This window comes from Mirounga angustirostris, unplaced genomic scaffold (assembly GCF_029215605.1).
Source record: "Mirounga angustirostris isolate CCGP_5_RB_7025 unplaced genomic scaffold, mMirAng1.0.hap1 SCAF_8, whole genome shotgun sequence".
NCBI lineage: Eukaryota > Metazoa > Chordata > Mammalia > Carnivora > Phocidae > Mirounga > Mirounga angustirostris.
Genome location: NW_026991716.1, coordinates 47,137,409 through 47,165,134, shown reverse-complemented (window position 1 = coordinate 47,165,134; position 27,726 = coordinate 47,137,409). Strand labels below are relative to the sequence as shown.

General features: G+C 38.9%; 1 protein-coding gene across 1 annotated transcript in view; it reads left to right on the top strand.

The window, feature by feature from the left end:
• The window catches only part of PKHD1 (PKHD1 ciliary IPT domain containing fibrocystin/polyductin), a 453,232-nt gene that overhangs the window by 189,178 nt on the left and 236,328 nt on the right, over window positions 1–27,726 (top strand). The window contains exons 41-46 of the mRNA XM_064597023.1: window positions 2,321–2,377; window positions 2,750–2,880; window positions 13,433–13,545; window positions 15,322–15,427; window positions 20,221–20,355; window positions 25,965–26,100. Of these exons, the coding sequence (XP_064453093.1) occupies window positions 2,321–2,377; window positions 2,750–2,880; window positions 13,433–13,545; window positions 15,322–15,427; window positions 20,221–20,355; window positions 25,965–26,100 (678 nt within the window). The remainder of the gene's footprint in view (window positions 1–2,320; window positions 2,378–2,749; window positions 2,881–13,432; window positions 13,546–15,321; window positions 15,428–20,220; window positions 20,356–25,964; window positions 26,101–27,726) is intronic.

Sequence of the window (27,726 nt, the reverse complement as noted above, 5' to 3'; positions counted from 1 at the left end):
AGGTTAATAAATATGAAATGGGAGGTTTTCAAATTTACTGTCAGCAATTTTCACCATAATTTAAAGTCACATAAATAAATCTCTGTACAGTCTCATGAAGTGTTAAGCCTTGATGTTGGACAGGAAGTTAAAAATTCTGAATTCTGTTCTTAGTTTCTCCTGTGGTTTGCTAAAGATGCTCATGTTTCAGAATCTTCTGCTTGGTCACTTGTATCCACTTTTTTCTCCTAAAGTTCATTCCCCTTGCAGAACCCAGAATTATCCCTAAAAAACACAGATTGCATCATATCACTCCCATCCTTAAAACTCTTTAAGAATTTCTTATTGCTATTAGAATACAATCCTAAATCCTTAACCTGGCTTAGAAGTCTCCCTCAGTGATTTTGTCTCTATTTTTTTTTTTTTTAAGATTTTATTTATTTTTTTATTTATTTGACAGAGAGAGACACAGCGAGAGAGGGAACACAAGCAGGGGGAGTGGGAGAGGGAGAAGCAGGCTCCCCGCAGAGCAGGGAGCCTGATGCGGGACTCGATCCCAGGACCCTGGGATCCTGACCTGAGCTGAAGGCAGTCGCTTAACCAACTGAGCCACCCAGGCGCCCGATTTTGTCTCTATTAACGTTTGTGAACTTGTCTTGCTCTTTTTCTATTCCTTTGTACTCTAGCTACACTGAACTGTTTTAATTCTTTCAAAAGGCCACATTTTTTTCCCCTCAAGGCTTTCGCACAAACTCTTTCCCTCTACTCATACTGCTCGCTCTCCTCCTGAAAAGTTCTCTCCCCCACACCCCCAAATCAAGTCCCTCTGTTTAAGCTCCTCGGGCACTAGTCATCATTTATTGATTTAAAATTACATATCATGTTTCTGATCATCTGATTAATGTCTGTTTGTACCACCAGATTTAATGTGAACATTGTTTCCTTAGCATTTAGCACATTAACTAGTCCTTTGTAGGTATATTTGTTGAAAGAAATGAATGAATTGGGGTGCCTGGGTGGCTCAGATGGTTAAGCGTCTGCCTTCGGCTCAGGTCATGATCCCAGGGTCCTGGGATCGAGTCCCACATCGGGCTCCCGGCTCAGCGGGGAGCCTGCTTCTCCCTCTGACCCTCTCCCCTCTCATGCTGTTTCTCTCTCGCTTGCTCTCTAAAAAATAAATAAAATTAAAAAAAAAAAGAAATGAATGAATTAATGAACAAAAGGTCTTTGAATATATTGCAATACAAAAGCAAATCAGAGGTTTTCAGTGAAAGTCAGACTATATTTGTTAAATAGTGTTTCATATTTAAATTAATTCTGTGATACCATCAGTGGGAACATGTATGTGTTTCATTTAAGAACGATCTGTTGAGAAAAAAGCTATAAAGGTCCTAATCCTGAGAGGGAAACTGTTTAATGAGAAAATATGGATCATATAAGCTTGCTTTAAAACAAACTCCAGCTCTAGAAGACAAAGAACTAAGGACAATCGTGGCAATCAGGTGCAGGAAAATCTTTTGTTTGGAAAGAACAGTTACAGGTCAGTTAAACTAACAGGTGGAGATTGACTTTGTTTATTCTTACTTTTGTCTGTGTAAGGGAAAAGTTTGCCAAAACCCGGAGCAGAAATTCAGGAAGGTACCCTAACAATATTAATTTAGCCGAAAACAGTTATATGGAATAGACATTAACTAGGCAAGGAAACAAACCTGAAGGAGGAATTTAGCCTTTAGTGCTTATTTTGAATTGGAAGCTCTTGACATCTATTATGCTGCAGGTGATGAAATTAAAATATTTGTTTATTAGTGCATTATAAAGTACTTAATTTCATGCAAAATGGGTTTGTAAACCCAGGTCATGAAAGGACATGGGAAGCTCATATACCGAAATACCTAATAAGGAGAAGGGTCTGTGGGGCTGTTCTTTACTGATGCCCCATACATGGCTAATTGGTCTCTGTAGCAGGGCCCATGCTCTTTTATTCTCTTCTATTCCAGACCACTGCGGATAGTTGGTGGCCAATTTGAACAGCTAGGGAAGGGGCTGGAGCAGACACATGCATATGTGGCACTTGACTATAGAGACAGTCACTTAGACTCTTCCTAAGAAGTAAAAGAGTACCTCTGTTTCTTTGTTGTTTATTCTGTTTAAAATGAACTTCTGATTCATTAGGATACTCTAGAACTAAAAAGCCCATATAATCTATATCTCTTTGGTCGATAAATTAAAAACACACAAACAAATTTAAAATAAGCCAGACCCAGAAGAAGAAATAGTGTTGCCGTATCTCTCATCTTCCTGGGTGGCATGAAATGCATGAAGTAACGACCTTTGTTCTCAGGTACAGACACGGACATAAAATACATCTCTTGGGAAGCGACTCCTGAAAAAAAAATGGGTAAGTATGTAAATTGGTTTTATTTATTTATTTATTTATTTATTTATTTATTTATTTATTTATTTATTTATTTTATGTTAGATTAATCACCATACCATACATCATTAGTTTTTGATGTAGTGTTCCATGAAATTGGTTTTAAATTGAGTTACACTCCCCTTAAGTTGTCATGTATTTTACGGACAGATCTGATGGCAAAATGTTAGGTATCTTAAATTTGTGGAACATACTAAATGTTTTCTAAATAATATATATTTATGTATGCATGATGTAGGCTGTAATGTGTACTAGTAGAAGCAAGACTGTCGAGGTATGTAAATTTTAATTATGTTTGTGGCTCCTCTGGGTTTGATTTATCTTTTCTTAAATTAGACTGGTCAGAACAGGGAAATATAATAAGAAACAATGTGATCATCAGTGTTTCTGGCACCGAGGCACTCTCCAGTCCTGAAATGTTGACACCATCTGGTATCTATATCCGCAATCCCACCAACGTTGTAGAGGTAAGACCTGTAGCTCCACTAAGAAGGTCAGAGCTGAGAGGCCGTCAAATTCACTCCAAAAGTTATTTGGAGGGGCAGCAGCTGTGGGATGGTATAAAATGTTTACTTGTGGCACACTGGTATTGAAAAACAACTTTATGATTTTATGCTAAACAAGTGCTTTAGAATAAACGTAATCATTCTCTCAGAAATTCCTACGAATACTCTTTGAAGCAATATCTAGCTACCTGTAGCAAAACAAAGTAGATATTGATTATTTTCCGGTCCTTGAGATTAACGCAAACTATAACATCTTCCTGAGCTGTCTGCTGTGGTTGCTGATTTTTGTCTCAATTCCAATAATAATTACTTATTAAGTCTTCATTATCTTACTCTATAAATATGGTCATATTGTTGCCTTTTAAGAGTATTCAGGACTAGGGGTCAGGGCACCTGGGTGGCTCAGTTGGTTAAGCATCTGCCTTTGGCTCAGGTCATGATTGCAGGGTCCTGGGACCGAGCCCCACGTTGGGCTCCCTGCTCCGTGGGGAGCCTGCTTCTCCCTCTCCCTCTCTCCCTTCTCATGCTTGTGCGTGCTCTCTCTCTCTCTCTCTGAAATAGATAAATAAAATCTTAAAAAGAAAAAAAAAAGAACTAGGGGTCAGCAAAGTCATGACGTATATGAGATCATGTCAGATTCCAGGACAAATAAAGCACATTCTGATGGCCTTTTTCATCACATTATTTAGTACAACTTAACATTACTTTTCCTTGGTAAATTTCTCTCTGAACACCTTAAGAAGTTAATTTTTTAGCGTACAGTTTAACCATAGATCTGTGATTGAAGAGTTACATCAGAATAGTGGGAAGGCCATTTAGTTTCTGCTTTTAATGAGTCTATCCTATGGATCATCTACCAAAGGGTTAAGGGCCTCAGTCTTCCGGGACACTAGTCTGAACATTTCTTGTATCATGGCAATTATGCCAGATTTCTGAGGAACTGAGAGAATGAATGTCTCTCTCTCTGAGCATCTGTTTTTAATTACCTTCAGCTGAGTAACCCCTAATAAAAGTCATGGTTATCTCCTCAACCTTCCTCCAGACTCTTAATTACGGTTATTCCAAGCACAGCACTTACACACCATTTTAGGTGCCTAATAGGGGCAGCTAATATGCCAGTGAGGAAAGGAAGCTGAACTGCTTTAGATTGAAGGAAACCAAACTCCAGACCCAGAACAACAAGAGCAGCATTTAATGTGTTGGTGACGATGGGGCTTGTTCCACAGTTATGCCCACAGCTCTGGGGACTAAAGAACTCTGTTTTTTTATGCTTTCTCAGACAGCGTAACTTGACTACACTGAAATATCCAGAGGAAAGTAAGTCCTCAGCCTTGTCCAGTTCATCTTCCTGCCTGAGGCTGGAATGTATCTAAATCCTGCATTGAATGCCAGGGGTACTGTCCATCTGACTTTGCTTCACTGGGTAGCCCACTGTAGTGTGGCCACAGGTCCTGACCTCTTGTCTACTGGCGTAATTGAGTTGACTATAGGTGCAGAGGACCAGGGGGCCATCTAAAAAGCTGACAGGTCACCTGAGCTTTTGCAGACTGACCTGTGAATAGTACCAAGTCAGCAAGGACAAAACTGAGTCTAAAGCAAGCTGTTTGTTTCCCATTAGATGCTTTCTATTTCAATTTCATTTACTTTTTCCTCTTATATCCACTTTACAAAAGTGAAAAAAAATATAACATATATGTTTTGAGAATGAGGCTTTAGTTTAAGCTGGTAGTACCGATTCATTAAACATATTCATTAGGTGTATTCCTGACATTTTCATCTTCAATGATCTTAAAATTCTGTAGTTGTCTTTTCATTAGCTTATTAGGCTTTTAGACCCTAGCACAGTATCTGAAACATAGTAGTTGCTCAGTAAGAATTAATTGAATATAATGAATGAATGAATGAATGAATGAATGAATGAATGAAAGTATGATTCCATAATCAAAGAATGGAGGGAGGAAAGAGAAAAGTAAAGAATAGATTCCAAGATCCTACAATCATTTTGATGACTGAAAAATAAGATGTTTATCTGAGGCAGCAATTAAATCCCACGGGACTTAACTCTCAGGGTTAAATATTGCACAATGCACTCTAGTTTTTTTTAGCTGCATGTCACTGTTGTTCTGCTATGCTGTCTCTTTTGTATCCTTTTGTTTAGAATGTATCACTACTAAAGACATAGGTGATAACTGGTGTATATGACAAAACCTAAAATTTATGAACTTCTCTTGACCCTGAGGGACAATGAAGGTCATTTCAGTTATTGAGCAAACACTAAGTTCAAGTTTATTAAATGTATCCTATGTGGGCAATACACAGAGTACTTTGAAAAATATATTTTAGAAATATGCCTTAGCTCCAAAAGGATGATAAGGAAGCTATGATAACAATGATACATGTGTGATTTGTGGAACAGGAGGGGATGTGGTAGAAAAAGGTTTTTCTCTCTCCCAGGGTATTTCTGGTATTCAGGAGAGAGACGTTCCTGTATTCCGAGGAACTGTTTGGGGGGTGGCTTCTATGTCCTGCTATGTGAGTGGTTCAGAGTCAGACTACACCTAAATGGAAGGCGGTCAAGTCTTGGGTGTGCTCGGTTTTTGTATCCTTTGCTCCTGCCTTGTTCTGAAGTTTTCTTGCAGTCTGGCAAAATCTTTTTTAAAAGTCACTCTATTTGTGTGATTTATTGGGATTTTTCATTTTTGTTTTCTTAAGTTTTTAATTTTGAAATAATTTTAGACTTAGAAGAAGTTGCAAAAGCATAACCAAGAGTCCCTATGGCCCCTTCCCTCAGTGCCTCCCAGTGATACCATCACCATAACCATTGCCATATCCCTCAGTGATATCATAACCATAACTGTCACCATATCAGCCATCACCATAGCAATATCAAAACCAGGACGTTGACATTGGGACAAAACTATGAACTGAACTAAAGCCCTTATTTGGACCTGAAAAAGGTGACTTAATCCTAGTGGCTGGGCAGCTGCTTCTGAGAGCCTAAACGCTTCCGCTAGTATGCAGTCTCTAGCTTGGCAGGCAGGCAGGGAAGAAGGAGTTGATCCCTAAGTGTCTGCAGTGATTTATGGTGACATGGTATTCCCAGCTATCCTGGCCCAGAGCCTAGGACCAAATGCTCTGCCACTGCGTGGAATTCACCCTGGCTTCTCGTCAGCCGCCTCGACAGTTCACTCATCTTCAACCCTGCACTGTAGAAGGGGATTTCAAGTGTGATATTCCTTTGTAGCTTTCATAAGCATAAGTGGTCTGTCTGCCTCCTGGCCCAGGCTGCAGCTGAGCCAAGCCAGGGACGGTTTCTCTGAGAGGCAAAACCTGTGCTTTGTGTCTTCTTGCTAGGGATAGGATATTCAAGAATGCTATTCCTGTTTGAGTGTCTGAGGAACTCATGGTGTTCCTCCGAATACTCCTTAGGTAGGCCTTTGCCGTGCTGTTGAAAAACAGATTGGTGGTGGTTCTTCTGGGCCTCACCTGCAGCGTTTAGAGCATTCCATTTCCAGGCTGTCTTCCCTCGACTCCCCAGCATCTGAGTCTGTGACTCTGTTTATGGAGATTTCGTGCTATCTGTCAAGAGGCTCCATGGCTCCATCTTTTCAGTAGACATAACCTATGTCAACCTCAGGCTGGAAAGTCTTTGCCCTCAAACAGCAAGGGACTCTTCACTTCCAGAGCTCTAGAGTATCCCATGTTTATGTAGGCACTAGAAATTTCCCATGACCAGACTCCTGTTTAGGATAGTCCATGGAAAAACCCTGGAGACAAGCCCTTTGGAAACATCCATTTAATTTGAGGGGAATTTGTTCTGGTTTGTGAATCAATTTTGTAAGGAATTCTGTGTTTAAAGGCCAATTTCAGTTCTCTAGCTCTCCCCACTCAATAGCTAATGTATATTTAAGAGCTGCCTGAAGGGTTAACTCACTTTTTTTCCCCTAGTGATTATAGATGCACACCTCAAGGAGCTGGCTTACTTGGGCAGTTAATTTCTCTCTGGAATTTCTCTTGCTTGAATGTCCATAATACATTGACTTCCGCAAAGAATTGATTTCCACACAAAATTCCCTGCTTGCCTTAAACCCTTCCCCACAAGCCGCTGGCTGCCTGCATAAATATGTGGTTTTTCCTCATGAATCATTTGTAGCATACCCAATTGGAATGGAGAGTAAAAAGGGCTGGGAAGTAATGTGATCTGACTGTTCAAGTGCTTCTTTTCTAAGAAAAGTGAACCTTACCAGCAACAGAAGACCAAAGTTACAATATCCTGCCCAGCTATAAATGCACTTGGAAAGCATTTATATTTATGTATGTTCACCCAGATGTTCCATAAATGCTAATAACACTAGGGCAGATGATTCCACAAATCTATTCATTTGCTCAGAATATGTACTCTCTGAGCACCTGTCTGGCCAAGGTGATGAATACAGATGTAGTTCATGGAGTATATTCTTGAAATATTTCAATCTTTTCCCTCCTGGTAGAGTCTTGGTAATGATGGAGCATTTCATTGGTAATGATATAGAGGTATATATCCCAGTGAGATGTACCTTTCTCATTGTTTTCATACTTGCAGAAAAGGTAGGGATTTAAGAAACCCCCATTCCCTAACTCTCAGTGCTTTTATACTCCTGGCTTTTCCCATGGCTCAGATGCGTGCTAGAGACATAGCTACTCCATGGAAGCTATGTGGAAGGTGGAACTTCACATGGACTTCCCTGCGCAAGGTTCCAGTTGTTTAATCATAACAAAATCAATAGCCATGTTACTTCCTTGTGTTTCTGTGAGGGCTGAAGAGACATATTGGGCACTTGTATTTACCAACCTAGCAACAGTGATTCTTCCTAAAGCTGAGAATCATGAGTGCATTTCCTGTTTTCTAGTATGAGGAAAAAATTGAGATAACTGATTTGATGCCAGTAAGTGTTCTTTTGGGGAGGGAATGCCTGATATCAGATTTAAATGTTTTAAACGATATAAATACCTTCCTAGTGAAGACTGTCAAAGTATTCTTACTGTGATTAACCATGTTTTTATATTTAGGTGGTCTTTCTGTCAAAATTTGGAGATGGGCTGCTGGAAAGCAGGCTTGGCTTCTTTCAACAACACATAACATCAGTCTAGATCGGAGGTTCTCAATCATGGTAGTATTAGTATTTTAGGTGCTAATTCTTTGCTGTGAGAAGCTATCTTGTGTAGAGCAGCATTCCTGATCTCTACCAACTTAAGGTCAGGAGCATCCCTCCCCTTCAGCTGTGATAACTGGGAATTTCTCTAGAGCTTTCCAGATGCTCTCCAGAAAAAAAAAATCCTCTCTGATAGACAGCTCCAGCTCTAGACCATGCCACCTCAAGATGATTGGAGTCTTAGTGATAGCCCAGGTTTCCTGAAGTCCTGTAAGCATCTTTAATAGTAATTCAATTCATATTACATGATGTCCAAAAGTCACTTGTGCCGAGTTCCGTGTGGTAGGTGAGACATGTGATTAGATTTTTAAATGGCCTCAGGAAATTGGAGAAATGCTTGGAATCCAAAATAATGAAGTAAGGAGAAAAGGAAAGAAAGAAAATGTTCTGGAATGGATTAAAAAATGAGGAATGGTGGGCTAATTACAAATACCCAGGATGAGAGATCCTTCTAGCACACAGTGGATAATAAGCTAAAAGTTAAGGAAACAGTACCTTGATTGTGTCAGCATGTGCTGGTTCCCCGATCAGGTCCTTGCTGCTACCTGCTGGCCAGGCTTCCAGTCTCGGTTAACTCTGGCCCTTCCTGATGCTTCCCCAGAGGCGGGAGACCTCCAGGGACCAGGGCACTGGGGCATTTGATTCTCTTCTCACATGAGGCAGAAGTTGCATATTGCTGGTTTTAAAACAACCTGTTTCAGTTTTTCCTCCATACTGACTTTGCTTGGTTGTGTGTGTGTGTGTGTGCGCGCGCATGCACATGCACGTACATATGTGTTCCTAGTGGAACATGTAGCACACCCAGAGAGGACAAGTCTATTTTTTTAAAGATTTTATTTATTTATTTGACAGAGAGAGAGAGAGAGGGAGAGAGCACAAGCAGGGGGAGCGGCAAGCGGGGAGCCCCATGTGGGACTCGATCCCAGGACCCTGGGATCATGATCTGAGCTGAAGGCAGATGCTTAACTGACTGACCTACCCAGGTGCCCCAGGACAAGTCTCTTTAAAATCCCCTTCTGTGGGGAGCACTGCTATCTAATGACGGCCGGTGGTCTACTCAGGTTCAGAGAGCTACCTTTAATAGTACTTAAAATCCTTTCATTTAGGAATTAAAGTCAAGAAAGTATTAGTCTAGAATGACTGAAGCTATGGGCTGAAATGATTTTACTCAACCTAAGGATAAATAGAGAACAGCTATAAGTGTTTGGAGTCTCTACCATCAGTCCTCCCTCACTCAGAATGGAGTAAAACTCCTTGAGCCATGTGAAAGTATATGAGAGAGCTTTGCCCTGAGTAGCCAGAACTTTCTCCTTCAGTTCTAACCCTTTTTGGTGTCCTGTCCTAACATCCATATTCCTCACTCTGTATTAGCATTCAATAGACATTGCAGGCAGTCTCAATCTTTTCTTCTGTTGTTCAAAAAGCCTGTCAGTAGCCAGTCCTCATTAACTTTGTGTCTATGCCTTGATAATGCTCGATCCCTTAATGCTGGGGTTTCAGACCTTCTTAAACATACTCTTCAAAATTACATGTCTTTTCCTCCTGACTAGTGGGAATTGGCTCAATTCCTCACCCATGTGTCTCTCTGTGCCCTCTGAACTGAACATGCCATTTTTCCCTTTGGTGGAATGGAAAGGAATTTGGGTGTGAACAGAACATCTCTTTAGTTAAATCTGACCTGAAAAATGATCTCCAATTTTGAGGAAACCTATATTCATGTAGCAATATCAAACACTACTTCAGTCTTGTACACCACGTTACCTGGTGTCTGAAGGGTTCGCTTACTTTTTTTCTGGTGACTACAAATGCGTACCTCAAAGAGCTGGTTTACTTGGACAGTTAATTTCTCTCTGGGATTTCTCTTGATTCAATGTCCATGATACATAGCCTTCTGCAAAGAATGTTGCTCAATATATTTTATCCACTATTGGGAAGGCCATGACAAACTCTCCACTTCGCCTTTGGCCTGGTGACATGACTTTGTATTGCACCCTACTATTTACATTTCTTCACTTGTGCCCTATTCTTTGGCATCCTGGTTCTGGGTCTTGCCTTCATTTCTTTACTTTAGCCTACAATTTCTGACACTTCTAGATTTGGACACGAATGGAATTGGCTCTGAGTTATTAGCTCTGTGACTTTGAGGAAGTTACTCAACATCTCCAAGATTCAGTTTCTTTGTCTGTGAAATTGTGATAATAATATATAACTCAGAATTGTTGTGAAAGTAAATGAGACTAAAATCTGGTAACTGGACAATAGCAGCTTCTCTAGAAATCTTTACTCTGAGTATTATTATCACACTTGGTTCTAAGTCAAGAACAAGATAAATATTTCTAAGGAAAAGAAAAATTTAACATAAATGTAATTTGAACTGAGTTGGACAACATTTTCTCTGGGGATCTGGGAATAGATTCCCACCCTGCTTTTCTAGGTCTCTACCCTCTTCCAGTTTTCTATGGTGGCTTCCATGTGCAGGGGGCTCCCAAGCAGCTCATGGCAAAATCACCAGGAAGTAAATTCTTTTCAGTGTCTCTCTCCTTTTTGAAGCTCTGTTGGAGCCCTCAGTAACTAGACAGTACAGTGTTAGTGTCTCAGTCGCCTCCAGAGAAGTAGTTCTCAAAATGGGGTCAAAAGATCACCTAGTGTCACCTGTGGTGCTCAAGAGTGCACAATACTGTCTTTCAATCCTTCACCATCACCTTTAGCACCTGCTAAGTCAGATTATCTAGTGGTAGGGGCCTAGAAATCTGTATTTTATATACCTCAGGTTGGAGTTTCCAGACAAAATACGACATATATGGCTAAATTTAATTAATTAATTAATTAATTAATTAGGCTAAATTTAAATTTCAGATGTAGCTAATACATTTTTAGTATGAGTATATCCTATACAATATTTGAGATATGCTTATACTGGACAAAAGTTTTTTTTTTTTTTTCAAATCTGAAATTTAAATCTGACTTGGCTTCTGTGTTTTTGTTTGCTAAATCTTACAGCTCTATCCTGCATGCACACTAAAGTTTAAGAAACTGTTCTAGCAAGACAATCCCAGCACAGTCCCACCAAGCCCTGTAGAGAGGCAACTATGGCACTGAAGTATTGTTTTATTTTTATTTTATTTTATTTTATTTTTTTAAAGATTTTATTTATTTTTTTGAGAGAGAGAGAGAGAGAGAGAGCACAAGAGGGGGTAGGGTTAGAGGGAGAACCAGACTCCCCGCCGAGCAGGGAGCCCGATGTGGGACTCGATCCCGGGACTCCGGGATCATGACCTGAGCCGAAGGCAGTCGCTTAACCAACTGAGCCACCCAGGCGCCCTGAAGTATTGTTTTATAAAAAGACATTTAATGCCTTGTTGGGTTGCACAGCATCGTAGTCCCTTCTGCTTTCAATTGTCTTCTTCTGTGAGTTGATGCTATGTTCAGGGTGAGCTGTCCTAGTCCCATAGCATGTGCTCCCAGGAGATGAGCTGCTCACAGAGGGGACATGGCAGTTTTCTTATTGTCACACCAGCCAGGCCATGTCAACCCCCTAACTGATCAGGGATGAACTATGTGGAAGCCTCCGGAGTTCCCTTTGTCCCTGGAGCACAAAGCTTGGGCCTGAGGCTGGATGAGCAGCCTGTTTCTTGACTTCTATTCTCTAGGTAGACATGGACATCTTGGCCTCAGACCAGCCTCTGAGGCTGAGAGAGAAAAGATGCACATAATTGCCTAGGAAGTCATCCAGCAGCTTGGTCTCTTGGCCCTTCATTCCTCCTCCTGGAACATAGAACAGCCAACATACCATTTACCTTACTGCCTGGAGTTAGAGGTTGTAAATTCAAATACCCATGGGTGCTAGGCTGGTATCATAAATAAGTGAAAGAGGAAGGGTGGGGACTATGCCAGAATAACCATAATCCAAGAAGGTAGGCGCTTCTTAGCTCCAGCTGGTCCATGACTACCCCAAAGGAATTTGGGCTTAGTGTTAAAAAACCGAGAGTCTAAATTTTTATATCAAGTGTCCCAATTTTATTTATTTATTTTATTTTATTTTTAAAGATTTTATTTATTTATTTGAGAGAGAGAGAATGAAAGACAGAGCACGAGCAGGAAGAGGGTCAGAGGGAGAAGCAGACCCCCCGCTGAGCAGGGAGCCCGATGCGGGGCTCGATCCCGGGACTCCAGGATCATGACCTGAGCCGAAGGCAGTCGCTCAACCAACTGAGCCACCCAGGCGCCCCAAGTGACCCAATTTTAAAATATTAGAAACAAAGTAACAATTTTTGTAAACATTGGGTAGGCCAAGCAAAATACCTCTGTATACAATAATAGACTCTGTAGGGAATTAATTTTCTACGCTGTCTTAAAGTATATTACACAATGATGATTCTATTGTAGTTATTTTATTGAGTTTGTAAAGAGAATCCATTGTGTCCAGTTTGATTGGAATTAAAGCCCCAAACTCATGTGGTCCAATGGAGAATTTGGATTTTATATTAGTGTATAAAAGACATCAAATTATTTAGATAGGAAATCCTATAAAGAAATATTAAGGTGATTAAAATGATCTAATCAGGATAAGAGTACATTGAGGAGATTCAAGTTGTGTTCGAGCTCAGTCACCGTGTCTCAGAACTAAGGCATAGCTAGTACAATCATTGGTCTTCAGCCCATGGTCAAATCATTGATTTGTTTGAAGGGCTGGTGAGGACACTTTGTGTAGACTTGGCTTTAAGGTATGCCTTTGCCCCCAATACTGTTGCATACACCAAAGAGGAGGGTATGGATTGATGACGAAGAGAACTTCTCACTATGGAAGCTTATGAGAATGCTTTAACATGATGGGCGCTGGGTGGCTCAGCAGTTAAGTGTCTGCCTTCAGCTCAAGTTACGATCCCAAGGTCCTAGGATCGAGTCCCATGTCGGGCTCTCTGCTCAGCAGGGTTCCTGTTTCTCCCTCTCCCTCTACCTGCTGCTCTGTCTGCTTGTGTTCTCTCTGTCTCTCTCTCTGTGTGTCAAATAAATAAATAAATAAATAAATAAATAAATAAAATCTTAAAAAAAAAGAATGCTTTAATGTGAGATATCACTTACTAAGGTGGGAATTACAGCCTAGCTGAGCTGCACTGAGGAAGAAAAATGAGTATATCTGATTCCTGGGGTGAGGGGTGGAGGAGTGGGATGTGTGAAGAGTAAATGAGTCCATGAAAGTATCAATATACTTTGACAGGAAGTAAATAAAAAAGCAGAATGAGCACATAGGAGAGTCTTTCTTTCCGACAGCCTTATTGTATCTGGAATAACTATTATTTAACTATCCTTAATTTCTCTAGGGAAACAGGGTGTATGTTGCTGGTTTGGGCTACTTTTTTCATCTTGTGACCAGCCAAACATCACAAGCTCCACTTCTCTCCTTCACTCAGAATATTGCACATTCTTGTACAAGGTAACTTTGGGGAAATTCATCTACCTTTTGGATGTAAGACTTATGATTTAACTTTTTTTTTTTTTTTTTGGTACAACACTCTCAGAGAGGGTATAATCTGGGGCCTCATGTGAGATTTGATGATGCACCTGTGTAACCATTTTGGATCATAAAAGTTTGGTGTTGAAGGGAAGGAAAGGGACAGGGAAAGCACTTGAGAGTTCAGCAGGACAGAGTGCATCTTTTACATCCAGAGGAGAATTCAATAGAGAGAGCTATTAAAGGTCCAAGGCCCTGGGAGCAACCAGGAGGCAATAGTGCCTGGGCTGAGGAGCTGAGTGGGGTGAGGAGCCTTTGGGAAGAGGCTCTTTGCCAGGGACAGGTACTCTGTAAGAGGAGAGGGGACTTGTTCAAAGTCTTTTTAGTATGTGGAGGTAAGGTCATCTGCTAAGAGCAATTGCTGAGAAGCATGGTGGGAACATGGGGTAAACTGTGGACTTCAGAGTCAGTTAGGCCCTGATTCAAATCTTGACTCTACTAGAAAATTGGCTTTTTTTTTTAAAGAGTCAGATCTCTCATTTGTAAAATTTCAGATCCACACTGAAAGTTTGATGTGATAATTAGAGATGACTCATATAATGCACCCAAGAGAACACCTGGAATATAGTAGGAACTCAATAATTGAGAGCTACACATAATTACGTTAGTAATAGTGTAGTGATACTGCTCTGATGGACAGTGAGGGCAGAGTGGAATAAGGATTAAGGATGATTGCTGTATACGATCCAGCAATTGCACTACTGGGTATTTACCCCAAAGATACAAATGTAGGGATCCGAAGGGGTACATGCACCCCGATGTTTATAGCAGTGATGTCCACAATAGCTAAACTGTGGAAAGAGCCAAGATGTCCATCGACAGATGAATGGATAAAGAAGATGTGGTATAGATATACAATGGAATATTATGCAGCCATCAAAAGGAATGAGATCTTGCCATTTGCAATGACATGGATGGAACTGGAGGGTGTTACACTGAGCGAAATAAGTCAATCAGAGAAAGACATGTATCATATGATCTCACTGATATGAGGAAGTCTTAATCTCAGGAAACAAACTGGGGGTTGCTGGAGTGGTGGGGGGTGGGAGGGATGGGGTGGCTGGGTGATAGACATTGGGGAGGGTATGTGCTATGGTGAGTGCTGTGAATTGTGCAAGACTGATGAATCACAGACCTGTACCTCTGAAGCAAATAATACATTATATGTTAAAAAAAAAAAAAAAAAAAGAATGCTGTGTCCTGTTGAAGTGCCAGTTGAGGCTAGGATTAGCACATGTGCCATGAATTTATCATTAAGATTATGAAGTTTTACCAAGGAGCTCTCAGCAGTCCGGTAGTGTGAGCAAAGAAGGTACCCGGAATCCTGTGAAGGTGGGGCATTTCAAGGAGAAGAACAAAAGTTGGATGGAGTAAAGGGGCTCGTGTCCACTTTCCTAGCATGTTCTAATGGGCTAGGCATAGGTGTCCAGACTCCTAGGAAGGGGTGAACCTAGAGAGAGACTGGGAGAAGAGATTGGGATCATGGCAATCTGCATCTGCTGAGATTCAGGAGCAGGTCATGGAAGGTAACAGGGAGGGAAGGCTAAGGAATGGGCAATGCTAGGCAGGGAGAAGGCTCACAGGCTTCATCTCCACTTTCCTTATTTGTTACCGTCATTTTATATTTCCCAGTGAGAAAAATTGGGACATTTGAAACGTAGAAAGTGGCTGATTTTCACTCTTTGTTTTGCATTCAAGGTCTGGTCTCTTTATATACCCTCAGTTTCGGCCACCTTGGGATAATGGCAGGGGCCCCACCCTGTTCCAAAACTTCACAGTTTGGGGAAGTGCAGGTGGTGCCCAGGTAAGCTGTGTTAGTTTTTCATTAAATTGTCATTTGTTTTCTTATGGTAGTTTATTATGTTTCTCTGTTTAAATGGGGGCGGTTTGGGACCATTATCACAGTGTTAAGGAGCAAACAACGTCATAGGTGTGTGGAAAAGTTGTTGAATGAGCCAATTCCTACTCAGGAAGCCAGGGTCAGTTCATTTCCTCGATGGTGACTTTTCAGCAGCTCTAATGGAAACAACAGAATCATAGAGATTTGCAAGCAGGAGGGATCATAGAGGTCATCCGTTCCTCACCTCCCATGCCTATTTAAAGATAAGAAATGAAGGGTCAGAAAGTAAAAGGATTTGCCAAAGTTCACGCAGTTAGTTAGTTAGTTAGTAACACAGCCTGGTGCAGAATCCAGACTCCAAATATTGTGCATTTGAGATCTTAATATCCTAAATAATGCATGCTTCAGTCTTAAGAAAAAAATGCTGTTCATCATTGGAACACAAAAATTCCAGCACAAGGTGCCATTCTCACCTTTATCGATGAGCCACATTTTCTTCTCTTTTCCTCGAAAGGGAAAAAGTTCACGTTCAGTCATTCACTTTTCATTACCACAGTGATTTCTTATAAGGAAGCTTTGGGTGCTCACTCTTAACAGCAACATACAAAATTATCCAGGGTCACTATTTGGTGTTACACAGAGAAAATTACATACACTTGGTCTCTGCCACTTAGCAATCTGGAGCCCAAGATACATAGATGAAGAAATATGTTTACAGGGCATTCAGGAAGTAGAATGAAAACATATAATTAAGTTACATTAAGAAAGTTATTTCACGTATTAAATAAGAGGAAGAAAATTGTGGATAGGGAAAGCCCAAAAATATATAATTAGAGTAAGTAACAGGAAGAAGCCCAATTGTACTTAGTGTTTTGCTCTTATTTAACTTTATAAAGTACTTTGTTGACCATAAACATTATGAATATAGGGGTGACAAATCCAGTAGAAACATTGGTTGAGTGTCGTCTTATGCAAAGAAGCAATTCATGCCTTACAGAGACTTATACTCTGTCTCCATGCTCTTGAATAGCTTTCTTCTAAAGGAAATCACAAAATAACATGAACATATTAAAAGATGATCATTAACGTCAGTTTTCTTAAGTTCTGCAGTCAGAAGTGCTAAGCCCATGAAAGAAAACACAGATCCTTAAAGATGAAACTCTTGTATACTCTAATTAATCAAAAAGTTCAAATAATGAGAGTGCTTTTGGAACTTTACTTTGATGAAGAGAGTAAAGGAGGGTAATTAACATGACAGCAGGGAATTTAAAAAGTAATTCCCACCAAAACAGTCCTGAAAAAGAATAAGAAAGATTTCCAGTTCTTTATTTTCTTTATTTTATTATTTTATTTTATTTTTTTTAAGATTTTATTTATTTATTCATAAGAGACAGAGAGAGAGAGAGGCAGAGGGAGAAGCAGGCTCCCCGCTGAGCAGGGAGCCCGATGCGGGACTCAATCCCAGGACCCTGGGATCATGACCTGAGCTGAAGGCAGACGCTTAACCATCTGAGCCACCCAGGCGCCCCTCCAGTTCTTTATTTTATTTTATTTTTTTTAAAGATTTTATTTATTTATTTAACAAAGAGAGACACAGCGAGAGAGGGAACACAAGCAGGGGGAGTGGGAGAGGGAGAAGCAGGCTTCCCACAGAGCAGGGAGCCCGATGTGGGGCTTGATCCCAGGACCCTGGGATCATGACCTGAGCGGAAGGCAGACGCTTAACAACTGAGCCACCCAGGCGCCCCTCCAGTTCTTTATTTTAAAAATTACTACAGGGCAATAGTAATCAAGAAGTGTGGTATGGGCACAAGGATAGAAATATAGATCAATGGATAGAATTGAGAGTCCAGAAATAAACCCACACAACTGATTTTTCACAGGGATGCCAAGACCATTCAGTGGGGGAAATAATAGCCTTCTCTAAATGGTGCTGGAACAACTGGATAGCCACATACAAAAGAATGAAGTTGAATCCTTACCTCACACTATTTATAAAAATTGACTCAATACTGGATCAAAAACCTAAACATTAGACCAAAAACTATAAAACTCTTAAAGAAAACAAAGGGATAAATCTTCATGACCTTGGATTTAGTTAAAGATTCTTAGGTATGACACCCATAGTATAAGCAACAAAGGAAACATGGATAGATTGGACTTTATCATAATTGACAATTTCAGTATTTCAAAGGGCCTCATCAGGAAAGTGAAAATACAACCTTTATGAGATGTAGTATTTGCAAATGGTATATCTGATAAGGGAATTGTATCTAGAATGTAGAAAGAACTCTTATAACTCAACAATAAAAAGACAACCCAATTCAAAAAAAATGAGCAAAGGATCTGAATAGACAATTTTCCAAAGAAGATACACAAATGTCCAAAAGCATATAAAAAGATGTTCAACATAATTAGTTATCAGAAAAATACAAATCAAAACCACAGTGAGCTACCACTTCACACCCACTAGGAAGGCTAGAATCAAAATGATACCAAGTGTTGATGAAGATGTGGAGAAATTAGAACCCACACGCACTGTTGGTGGGAATTTAAAATGGCCTAGATGCTTCAGGCAACAGTCTGGCAGTTCCTCACATGGTTATACATAAAGATACCATATGATCTATCAACTTTACTCCTGGGTATATATCCAAGAGAAATAAAGCATAGATCCACAGAGAAGCTTATACTCAAATGTCTATAGCAGCATTATTCATAGTAGCCAAAGGTGGAAACAACCCCAGATAGTCACCATTGGACAAATGGATAAATGCAGTGTGGTATATTGATACAAAAGAAACAACATGCTGCACCATGAATGAACCCTGGAAACATTATGTTCAGTGAAGGGAACCAAGTCCTATCCTTGCGATGTTGGGCAAATCCCATGATTTTTCTTACTTCATTTGTAAAATGGAAAGAATAATAATACCTAAAGGATTAGTTTGTTTTGAGAGTTAAGTGAGTGCCTGTATGCAAAGTGCCCAGAAGAATGCCTGGATGTTTGTGGGTACATAGTAACAGCTCTTATTCTTATCATTGTTAGTGAACAAGAGTAGGTAGTGATGGATCAATGTTGATGATAATGTCTCTGGACATTTTAACATTGAGAAATGCTTTCTGCATCCCTCAAAAATGCATTGTGTTTAAATTTAATAAACTTTCATTATTAGATATATCTGACTGTATTCTGGTCATTAGACATAAGCGTCATGTATATAGATACTTGATCAGAAGATTCCATTGGGTAAAATTCCTATTGTGTGTAAACGTAAATTTATATTTCTTTGACGATATTGATAGCTTGATAGCTAACATTTTGGGCTATTTTCTCATTTAATCATCTTAATAACCTTGAGGGAGCTGTACCATTATGACACTTGTTTTTGAAGGTAAGAAAACTTTCTGGGTAGGGGTTAAACTACTTGCTAAAGTCATACAGCTAAGAATTGCTGGATTCCAACTCAGATAATCTGGTCCTTGTGCATGCATGTTAGTAAGAGTTGAGAAGAATACTCTTTCCTCACCATGTCTCATAAATGCAAAGTGATTCTTTTAGAAGAGAGAGAGAGAGAGAGAGAGAGGAGAGCACATTATGAAAGTATTCACACCACAAATAGGTGATTTTTGCTCTTATGTGCTGGTTTTCTTTTAAAATCACCAGCTTCTCTAGCTAATGCTGGGTGTTCTTTGTTTTTAAATATGAGTATATTTGCCAGAACTTGGGCTGATGCCTGTAATTAGTTCACTACTGTTGTCAAGTTAACAGTTCAGATCATATCTATTTTGTTTAAATAAGCCTTTGTGTCCTCAAAGATGTATCATTTTATAAAAAGCTGTTGGCACATACATAATGGGATATGCAAGATATTCGATTTTTGAAAATTCAAACACAAAGATTGATTGGCCTGTAGAAGCATGATACTGTGATAAATCAAGGCTACCAAAAATCAATCAATCAATCAATCAATCAGTATCAGTCAAGGCTACCTTGGACTTAATCAGTGGGAAAATTCTACTTGAAGATATGAATGTAAATATGACCCTATTTAAAAAATAAAGGAATGACTGTGTTAGGTTAATTGCTAGTCCAGACCTCCACCCTGATTTTGAAGATGGTTGAACTGAAGTCTAGGAAAAGATAAATGTGTTGCCCAAGATCATGTAGTTAGTTAATATCAGTGCTAGCTCAAAACCAAGAGCTCTGTCCCCCAAACTAGAGGGATTCTTTCAACTCTAACAAGCTAATTTTGCTAATACTCGATCCCTGTTTGGGCCCATTAACCTAAGTTGTCATGAATATATATGCATATAACATATTTTGAGTCTGTAGTCATGCTGAATTACTTATTTCATATTTACAATTTTCTGATAATATTAGTTAAGATATACTATACTGAGGAAAATAGTAAGCACTGGAGTTCCTGGATGCTCTGTTTTTCTCTATTAATTTTGTGTGATATGACAACTGCAAGTTTATTTGAGATATGTGAAGAATTCATACTGACATTTTTAATGTAACAGTTATTATGAGGAGAAATGAAAAGTACAGAGGGGATGTTACCAAAGGGGACTAATTAGTGTTGACCTCACGCAACTTTGGGATGTCTGTACAGATATTGATGGACAAAAGCTGCTTAAATATGGTATAGCATGCTTATTTATACTTAATCAATAATTAAAGAAGCTATAGGAAGTCTGCAAGAAAAACCAAGCCTCAGACCTTTGCCATAACATATGCTGTTGCTTTATAGATTTTTAGAAGTAGCAATCTTCACCTGAGAAACTTCCAAGTTTATTCATGCAGAGATTTTGGAATTGACATCTTGGAAAGTGATGCAAATACTTCAGTTACTGACAGCTTATTACTTGGCCATTTTGCCCACAAGGTAAGTGTCTTAATGTCGTTGTTTTAGGCTGTCCATCAAAACAGAATCATATGTGCTACATTCCTGGTGATCCGGGATATGTAATTTTAATAACGTTCTTCAGTGAATCTTGTGTTTAATTGGTAAAATTTGGAAGAGCTTTTTATTTGTAACCGTGGTGATGTTTATGATAAAATTCAAATATACACAAGGTTTCAGTGTTATGAGTTCATATACATCATAAAAGTCACGAGTAGCTTGCAGAATTCTTATTCAGTTGCTATTTAGCATTATTTTCATACCAATTCAATAAAAAACCTAATAATTTTAGGTTAATTCACTCTACCCTCACAAGGATTATGAAATAGCATAATTCCACATTTTCTCTTTGTATTACGGTTTGCCAAGTTTTGACATCAACATTTTGTCTATAGGACCCTTATTCTATTTATAGTGTCCCCCAAAGAAGGTAACATAAATTTACATTGTATAGTATACTAGGGTTTTTTAGATGATCCCTTAATACTTGCCTAAGTGTGGGTTTCTACATGATAAACACCAGACTATAGATAACTTTTCTGCCACTGCATGGACAGAGTACCAGGATGTGGATGAGGCAAAAAAATTTCCCAGGCGTGGAACTAGACTTATTGGCTTCTCTTAAGGGAAGTTCATGACTGCCATTGGTCTCAGTAGGCTTCAGACCTGTAATGGGTCCCCTAAGTTCTTGATCTTGAAGGAGTTACATGTATATTCATATCACATTGTCATAACCATCAGAGATGGAACAGACCTATAGTACTTCTGGAAACCAAGGAAAAAGCATTCACTTTAGTTTGTTTCTCAGTGCTTTGACCAATTGAAATTTAAGTAATCATTGCCCTTTGTACTTCCCTTGGAGGTTATTTTGTAGGTATAGATATAAATATTAAGATTAAAAAATAATTTTCTTACTAAGCTTCATTTCCTACATTTAATTCTCAAACTTAGTTAAATCTTTTTTGAACCATCCTTTTCAGGAGGGAAATACCTGTCCATTTTTCCTTTCCTTCGAAAGGATTACCACCTTGAGAGACGAATCTTCTTTTTAGACTGCAGAATTTTCAAGAAAGGATGGAACCCAGATTTAGATTCTATGATACTGGTATACCAAAGGCCCTTAAATTCCTCAGAAATAACCTTAGAGAAGATGCCAAAAACAAAATGTCCATCAAGCTGAGTCACAAACTGTCCTGGTAAATTAATGTTACAACATCTTAATTGATACTAAATAGACATCATAATTAATGGGAGAGTGACACAAATTAAGATATAAATTATGACAAAAGGGTGCTTATCATGAGATAATAAAAGATAATCCTGCCCCTGGGGTGTGATTCACCACAAAGGCAATGCAGCCAAGTGAGGATCTCTCAGTCTCTTAAGAAAGTGCAGGACAAAAGTCTCTGCATAGAAGATGTTAAAAGGTTTGTTCTAGGAGAGATCTAGATCCTGGTTAGGCATCCAAATCATAAAACCATGGAACTTTAGAGCTAAATATTACCTGAGAGTTGATCTAATTAGAATTCCTGAATTTACAGGTAAAGCGATGGAAGATTTGGGAAGTCAAATGATAGCCCAAGATCTATGCCTAATATTGTGGAGCTAGGACCACCAGCATACCCTCCCACTCCTGGCCAAACACTCGTCCGGTTGCACATGGAAAATAGCTTTGGCAATGAGCATTGCCTACTCCAGTTTTTTCTAAAGTGATTTTCATGGAAGGCTAGTCCCAAGAGGGGGTCTGAGAAAAGCAAGGTTCTTAGGTTAATTACGTTTAGGATATGCTGTTTACAGTACCTCCATTCCCTGACATTTTCACATTGCATGTTCACACTTTAAAGGCTCTGTGAAGTTCTAAGGTTAAAAACAAAAAAGAAAAACATCTGTGAATCTTTATTTAATGTAAGGTTGCTCAGATTTATTTGGGAACCACTTTATTGCCACTTGAAACTGTGTCAGTTGTTTAAAAAAAAAAAAAAAAGGATGCCCCAACCTTCTGTGGTTGTGGAACTCTGATTTTAGCTTCTCTCTTTCGCGCCTGCTATTCGTTTAGGAATTAGGATTTTCAGAGATGTGGCCTATCCATTCTTCGACCTTCCACCCACACATAATTGGTAGCATGCAATTACCAGTGAGTCCTATCCTAAAACAAATGCTAATTTCTGGGAAAACTTTTTATTAAAAGGAATTTTTCTCTTTTATGCATATTTGTGTATATGTTGGTACCCTCACATTCAACACTACCTTTGTATTGAGGTGGATGGACTAACTTTCAGGGAGGATGGCTTTAATACACAAGAAAAAGAGATGCCTTCTCCTCACACTAGGTATCCCAGTCTGCTGTGTAGTTTGTTTAATGTCTGTTGTCCTAACATCCTATTTCATTAGCATCTCCTTTCACTCTCAAATATGTCCTGATTTGGATGTAAATTATGGTCACCCGACTTTGGGAAGTCTCTGTGGGATGGTTGCCTTCTCATTGTCACCAAAATTCATTTGAACAGATGACATACTTCAACATATATTTTATTCAGACAGATGCTGATGGATGGCTTCATTATTCCTACTATTTCTTGGGGGGGGGGTGGCGTGTTAGTTCCTATTTTCACTTGTGGATTTGTGTTCTTTAATTTAGACTTTTCATCCTTTTGTTTCTCTAAGTTCTGTGGCAGGGCCCTTTCTCTTCTCAATGTACTTGCTCTCCCTGGGCGAAATCTCATTTTCTCTAGTGGTTTCAGTTACCATCCACGTGCTGATGTCTCACATATATTTGCATTTATTTCTACCATCTTACTTTGTGTTCCCAGCTGGCAATCAGTTTTTCTTTCTTTCTTTTCTGCTTTTCCAACTTGATTTGTCTTGCACTCAAGAGTATCTTTTTTATATTTACTTATTTGAAAGTTACTCATTTTGTTATGATTATTTTAGTTATTGGACTTAAATTTTCAACATGCCCTCTTGTCTTAATGAAGTCCAAATTATGACAGCACTGTTAAACTTGACCTGAGCAAGGCAAGGACCTTAAGCTCCTTTAACTTCTTTCTTCCTTCCCATCTTGTATGTTGCTTTTCTCTCATATCCGTTCCACTTCTTAAAATAAACGTTTCATGGAAATATAACATTTATAGAGAAAAGTGCACCAGTCACGAGTGAAGAGCTCAGTAGATTTTTGTAAAGTAAAAACCATGTAGATACCACTCAGATCAAGAAATAAAACATTACCTGTTCCTTTGAAATCCCTGCTCACCTCCTCCCACCCAACCCCTCTTCTAGCCCCCCAGCCAAAGGGGAACCATTACTCAGACTTCTAGAGACATAGATTAATTTGAATTCCATTTTTGGACTTTATATAAATGGAATCATAGAGTGGTAGTTCTTTTGTGCCTGGCTTCTTTGGCACAACATTATATCTGAGATTCATTCATGTTTTTATATTTTTTTATATGTTACAATAATTTGTTCTTCCAATCGTTATGTATTTCACTTTATGAATATACCACAGTTTTTTAAAGGCACGTTGCTATCGATGCACACTTGATTATTTTCATTTTTGGGCTCCTACCAATAATGATGTCATGAACATTCTTTCGTATGCCTCTTGGTGTTCATGCACACGTACTTTTGTTGAATATATGCCAAATTATAAAATTGCTGGCTCAGAGGATATCCCTTCAGCTTTAGTGAATAATGCCGAACAATTCCACGTGTTTACACTTGCACCAGCAGTTTTGGAGAAGGGTTTTAACAGCTGCACCCTGAAATTTCTCTTGACCAACATCCTAGAGTTTTCCTGCCCATCTCCCTAGTATTGGAACTCTTGTTCCTGATTCCCACATTTTCTTCCTTTCTGATTTAATTCCTCATTTTATTATAATGTAGACTTTAGTAACCTTCTTAACAAAGTGGGGGTCTATGGAAGGTAAATATTTTGAGCTACCAACAGAGACCCCCTTATTCATAGGTTGTAGGTTATGGAATAGCACTTTGGAGTTAATTTGGACTTGGCACTTGGAAGGCAATGCTCCATTGTCTTCTAGCTTCTAGAATTGAGGTTGAATAGTTGTAAGATACTCTGATTCTATGTTATATAACCTTTTAGGCTTTCTTCTTTGGAAGTTTTTAGAATCTTGTCCCTGGTATTTTGCAGTTTCGGGATGACGTCCCTTGTGTAGCTTTTTGTTCTAACGACTGTGTTAGGCACTGGATGGGACTTTGCGGTTTAGAAAATCTATTATTCTCTTCTGAGACGTTTTCTTCAGTCATTTCTTTGATAATTCTCTCCTCATCTTTTTCTTTTTCTTTTTTGGAAGTATTATTATTTGGATATTGAGCCTCCTCGATTGCTTTTCTACTTTTCTTAATGTTCTCTCTGATTTGTCAACTGTCTTTTTATTCTATTTTCAGGGGTGTTTCCTCAATTTTTTAATTGAATTGATTATTTCTGCTCTCTCATTTTTGTTCTTTTTGCTTTTCTGAAAAATCCCTTTTGGGGCTTCTTATTTCATGGATATAATATACTTATTTCCCTGAGGTTTTTAATGTTAGTGTTTAAGTGTTCTTCTGATTTCTATACTGACTTTGTCTCCACTGGTTTTTCTTCTTTCTTTTCAGCACTGTCTTTCATGGTGGAGGCCCCTGATAAATTTCTGGTGATTCTCAGGCATGCTATTATTTTTAAGAATAGAAGGGTGAAACACTAACAACTTGACTAGATGGAGTTTTGTTGAAGAGATTTTGTAGAAAATACTAGCAGCAGTTTCTGTTTCATTTTAGATTTTCTAATTTTTATTTTTTATATTAACATACAGTAAAACGATTTTAAGCATACATATAAATTAGTGTAACCACCACCATCACCACCATAATAAAGATACAAAACAGTTGGTTCAACCCCAAAAAACTGCCTTAGGTTCCATTTTTTGTAGCCACAGCCTCCTCTCAAGTCTAACCCCTGGGGATCTCTAATCTATTGTTTTGTCTTTTGACAAAAGACGCTATAGTTTTGTCTTTTGAATAATCATCTAAATGGAATCAGATACAGCATGCAACCTTTTGAGACTTTTTTTTCACTCTCACATGCCTTTGGGATTTACCTAACTTGTTGCAAGAAGCAGGATTTTATTCCTAATTATTGCTGGGTAGTATTCCACTGTATGGATGTACCACAGTGTGTTTAATCCATTCATTTGTTTAAAGACATTTGAGTTGTTTCCAGATTTGGTGATTACAAATAGAACTGTTATAATCATTTGTGTAAGGATTTTGTATGAACACAAATTTTCATTTACCTAGGAGTTGGACTGCTAGGTCATATGATAAGAATTTGTTTAACTTGATAAGAAACTGCCAACCTATATTCCGTAGTGGCCACAGCACTTGCTATCATCACTATTTTTTATTTAATCTTCTAATGTGTGTGTGTAGTGTATCCTATCATGATCCTTTGTCCTATTTGCGATTTGTAAATATTTTTTCCCACTCTATAGCTTGTCTTTTTGTTCTCTTGTTTTTATTTGTGCATTACAAACTGTATTTCATGTGGCCAGTTCTCTTCTTCTTTTTTTTTTTTTTTTCTTTCTAAATCACAGGGAAGCCTGTGTATGTCAGCTGGGATCAAAACTCCCAAAAGATGGGAACTGATCATCTCTAACACAACCTTTGTTAATTTTGATCTCACTGACTGCGTGTCCATCAGGACCTGTGCGGGCTGTTCCCGAGGACAGGGTAAGTTGTTTGAAGAGATAAGACAGTCACTAAAGAAGGCCAACATTCAAGTAAATGTGATAAATAGTGACAAAACATTTGTGATTCATCATTTCTTTCAGTTATAAGATTGCATCAGTAGAAACTGCTGCTCTGATCTGAAAGAAATCTCAGAGGAGGCCAGGTGCTCCCAATGCGACTCTTGTAACCCCCCATTCTTTCCCTATGATGGCATCTGTCATACTCCATCTTTATGGCGTCATGTCTCTGTTGGACTCTGAGCTTCATAAAGGCAGGGACCGTGTCTCTCCTGCTCAGAGATTTATCATTAGTCCCCAGCAAATCATAAGTTTATGGTTTATCATTAGTACCCAGGGTACTGGGTACCCAATACCCAGTATCATTAGGTGCCTACTAGGCAGTTCATTGATTGAATAAATGGAGTTGGGTGGATAGACATATGGGTATAAACTAACACACATGCAATCTTTCCTAAAAGAGCCAGAATTTGGTACTTTAGGTTTTCAACAGCCCAAGGCTTGTTGTATACACAAAGAGAACCATAGGAATTCTCATCCACTTAACCACATCTCTGAGGTGATGAGAAATACCTTGGAGGACTCATGGGCCAAGGTGAAAAGAAGTAGAGAGCAATCTAGTTGATTTGATCATTGTAAACAGCCAAACCAAGTAATTCAAGTAAATATGCTCTTGTGGTTTGAATCACCAATTTAGAGAATTGTTTGTTTTTTTAATTAAATGAATAATCAGCAAGTCTCCACTTTACTTTTTTTTTTTTTTTCTGTATAGGCAGAGTCAAAGATTGTTTTTATTTGGGTGGCATCTGAGTTGAAGACTGTAGAAATGATAATAGGAATAAAAAAATGCCTTATGGCATTCCCTTCAAATTATAATTCCTCAGTTCTTTAATAGCTTCACTGTTTTATATCATTTATAAGACACTGAAGAAAAGCATACTACTCCTTATGACCTTGAATCTCTTCTCACTGGATGATCTGGGCTAAGCTATCTCTTTCATTTGCTTAAAAATTATCCATTCCAGGTTCTGTCTGAGGATCTGGGGTGTACAAAGATGAAAAACACATAATTCTTCTCTTCCAGGAGCTCTTGATCTAGGCACAAAAATACATATTAAGCCACTCACTGTAGTAACTGTGATGAGTACAATCCTAGAGGACTAGACAAGGTCAGGGAAGGGAGCAAGAAAGGGGTCAGGCAAGATTTTATAGAGGTGGCTCTTGAGCATGGTTTTGAAAGACAAATAGAAATTTGCAAGGGGGCATATGCAGAGAAAAGTTTCTAGGAATTAGGAACAGCATATGCAAAAATTGAAATTCCAATAGGACCAAATGGTAGAGTGGTGCATGGTTGTGGTATTAGATGAACTATAGAAATTGCAAGAGGTGGGGCGCCTGGGTGGCTCAGTTGGTTAAGCGACTGCCTTCGGCTCAGGTCATGATCCTGGAGTCCCGGGATCGAGTCCCGCATCGGGCTCCCTGCTCAGCAGGGAGTCTGCTTCTGACCCTCCTCCCTCTCATGCTCTCTGTCTCTCATTCTCTCTCTCGCAAATAAATAAAAAATTAAAAAAAAAAAAAAAAAGAAATTGCAAGAGATGGAATCCTGGAG